The 3,223-nt window shown below is 32.2% G+C and overlaps 1 protein-coding gene across 1 annotated transcript in view; it reads right to left on the reverse strand.

Annotated features, from left to right (window-relative positions):
• NDC80 (NDC80 kinetochore complex component) overlaps positions 1 to 3,223 on the reverse strand; it is a gene marked incomplete at its 5' end in the record, with an annotated part of 48,499 nt that overhangs the window by 16,987 nt on the left and 28,289 nt on the right. The window contains 2 exons of the mRNA XM_019665103.1: positions 1,374 to 1,526; positions 1,786 to 1,938. Of these exons, the coding sequence (XP_019520648.1) occupies positions 1,374 to 1,526; positions 1,786 to 1,938 (306 nt within the window). The remainder of the gene's footprint in view (positions 1 to 1,373; positions 1,527 to 1,785; positions 1,939 to 3,223) is intronic.

The raw sequence follows: 3,223 nt of genomic DNA on the forward strand, positions 1-3,223 counted from the left end.
CATCACCTCTAGTTCCAAAACATTTTCATCACTCCAAAAGAAAACTCTGTATGTTACTATGTTTTTAGTAGGTCTTTGAAGTTATTGGTTTTAATTTTGGCTGCTCTATGTTAAAAGATGCAGTGGTCTCTTTAATCTCTTTAAGTACTTTTCTCCAAATACTACTTATAATAGTTGGGGTGGCACCTTCTTGATGCTATTTCTATTTTTATTGTTCTAATATTATGTAAACCTATCTCTAGAGATCAATGAAAAATTTTTTTCCTTCTTTTCTAAGCATATACATTCTTTTTGCAATGTGTAATTTTGTCTACAGTGATTTGATTCAGGTATTTATTTCTTGCACCAGTCATGTCAAATTACTCAAAATAGTGGTGAGTAAACTCTATCTGTCTGCCTACCTAGCTAGCTACTGCTTGAGAAACAATTCAGTAAGAGACTTACTGAATGCATATTTTTTCTATTGAAAATGAGTCTAGCTTTTTAATCAAAGTCTACCAATAAACTGTAATCTCTGTGAAAGTAGGGAGTGTATCTTTCTGGGTATTTTACTTCCAGTACCTAGCTGAAATGAAACATATTATGTACTAAATAATTCATTAAAGGAATAAATATTTCTCAAGGGAAAATATGCATAGCTCCAGAATTTAATTAACATTTTTTATATTCAAAAATTAGCTATTTTGAAAATGGACATTTTTTTGGGGGTACTAAAATACTAAAATTTGTGAATAATCGAGAAGTTGCAACTTAAAAATTTTCTTCCCCAAATCACATCCTTGGCTATAGTTAAAAATTAGGTACAGATTTCTCACCATTGATTGCCAGAGTCACTTAATGCTCTATTATATTTCATGTCTTCACGTGTGTCCTTATGCCTGCAAACTCTTTCCCACAGATCGCACCCATAAATCTTTCAAGATTTTGTTCCAGGTTCACCATCTCTGTGGGGACTTTTCTCTTAGCTCCGGGAAGAATTGATCTTGTTATCATACCTTGTAAAGATTTCTAACAAAGCACGAGTACTTATTTGTCTTTCTCCCCTGAGGGAACTAGTAGCAACTTGAGAGCAAGGGTCAGGTTATGTTTGTCTTTATAATCCTGATGTCTATTTTATATGCAATCAAATTTTTTTGGATAGTTGAATAGGTAGAGAGGAAGAAAAGGCATCATAATTCCAAGAATAAGGTACAATATAGAAAAGATTTCTACTACCAAGAAGATAAAAAGTTTCAGTGTTTTATTTCTATGTTTATTCCTGAGTTATAGACGCGCTAAAGTTTAAGCTTTTACTTATAAACATATGAACCAGACATCAATCATATCCTTTAACAATCTTTTGATGTATTTATATATATCATGATTAAACTTACATAAACTTGAGCTCTGTATTTCACAAGGCAGTTGGCACCAGCTTCAGGATTAAACTTAATTTCAAAGTCATAACCTTTGGAATTTTCAGCACCCTTAGGAATAAGTTTTAATTTTCTAGCCAATTTGTGGTACTCTGCTAATTGTGTTTCAATCTATAAGAAGATAACACAAAAAGAAATGTTAAAAACAAAAATTAAATTGCCCCACTCCAAATGGTTTTCGACCATCATTTCTGCAATTTTCACAAAAATTAAAATATAAAGAATAAAAGATTTTATTTACATGCGATTTGTAGGATAAATGTAAGACTANCTAAAGTTTAAGCTTTTACTTATAAACATATGAACCAGACATCAATCATATCCTTTAACAATCTTTTGATGTATTTATATATATCATGATTAAACTTACATAAACTTGAGCTCTGTATTTCACAAGGCAGTTGGCACCAGCTTCAGGATTAAACTTAATTTCAAAGTCATAACCTTTGGAATTTTCAGCACCCTTAGGAATAAGTTTTAATTTTCTAGCCAATTTGTGGTACTCTGCTAATTGTGTTTCAATCTATAAGAAGATAACACAAAAAGAAATGTTAAAAACAAAAATTAAATTGCCCCACTCCAAATGGTTTTCGACCATCATTTCTGCAATTTTCACAAAAATTAAAATATAAAGAATAAAAGATTTTATTTACATGCGATTTGTAGGATAAATGTAAGACTATAATTAATTAGTAAGCAATATCCTATTGTTCTTCCATTTATCTGACAAATAGTTGAAATCAGTCTACATTTAAGTATTAATGAAAATTCACCTCCCTCCCTTTTAAAAAATAACTTATAAAGAAGTGCAGCAAGCATCAAGAAAAACCACGAAGCAAACCAAACCTATGTACATCATAGTCAAACTACTGAAAACTCAAGATAATATCTTGCCAATATTTTAAGGACTTTCATTTCCATGACATATATTATTTGTTCATCACCACTACTTGAATGAAAGTTCCATGAAAGCAGCTGCATCTCCAGCACCTAGAAGAGTACTTGGCATATAGTACATACTTAATATTTGATTAAAGAAATGAACTTGCAGAGTCTAGGCAATTTATTTTCATACTGCCTCCTCTATTTAATACATACTTAGTTTCTCATTGCTGTTATCCATCCATAAATGGATATTTTGAGTGAAAAAATACATTGGCAAAAGTACACATTGGAACTTGCTTAAATAATTTGCCATTCCCAAACATTTATCAGCTCCTCAAAATACTGTGCTTATTTATTAAATTTAAGATTTCTTATTAATGAATCAGGAAATCATTTCAACTACCCTAATTAGTTATATAGGAGCTTCCTAGAGACTACTAAAGTATGGAGGTCTATTTGTCCTAATACTAAATGGTACTAGGGATAGTTCCTTCTGTTCTTCACTAGCGTTTTACTTATCTAATGAAAACAGCTTTCACAAGCCCATGCACTTTATCATGCCTAACTGCAGAAGAGCAAATATGTGTCTCTACTTTCTCCTGCCCACAATCAATTCAGACAATGAAAACTGATCACATTCTTTCTTGATGAATCTATAATAGATGCACCCTCAATGTCTATCTCAACATGGAACTCCACAAGGCTACCACCAGAGGTGGCATGTGGAATAAAAATTAGTCCAGAAAAAAAGATGATGGATGAAATTCGTTTATGTTGAACTTCTGCGTTCTGCCACCATTCTTTAATATCTCTCTCACTCAAGGGCTTACTTCTCACTGTCCATGGCCCTATTCTGGCTCCTCATTAGGCCACTGCTTACCTACTTCCCAGATCATTTACTTCTTTCAGCCTGGTTCAGCATT

The sequence above is a fragment of the Hipposideros armiger genome, unplaced genomic scaffold (assembly GCF_001890085.2).
Source record: "Hipposideros armiger isolate ML-2016 unplaced genomic scaffold, ASM189008v1 scaffold_433, whole genome shotgun sequence".
Classification (NCBI taxonomy): domain Eukaryota; kingdom Metazoa; phylum Chordata; class Mammalia; order Chiroptera; family Hipposideridae; genus Hipposideros; species Hipposideros armiger.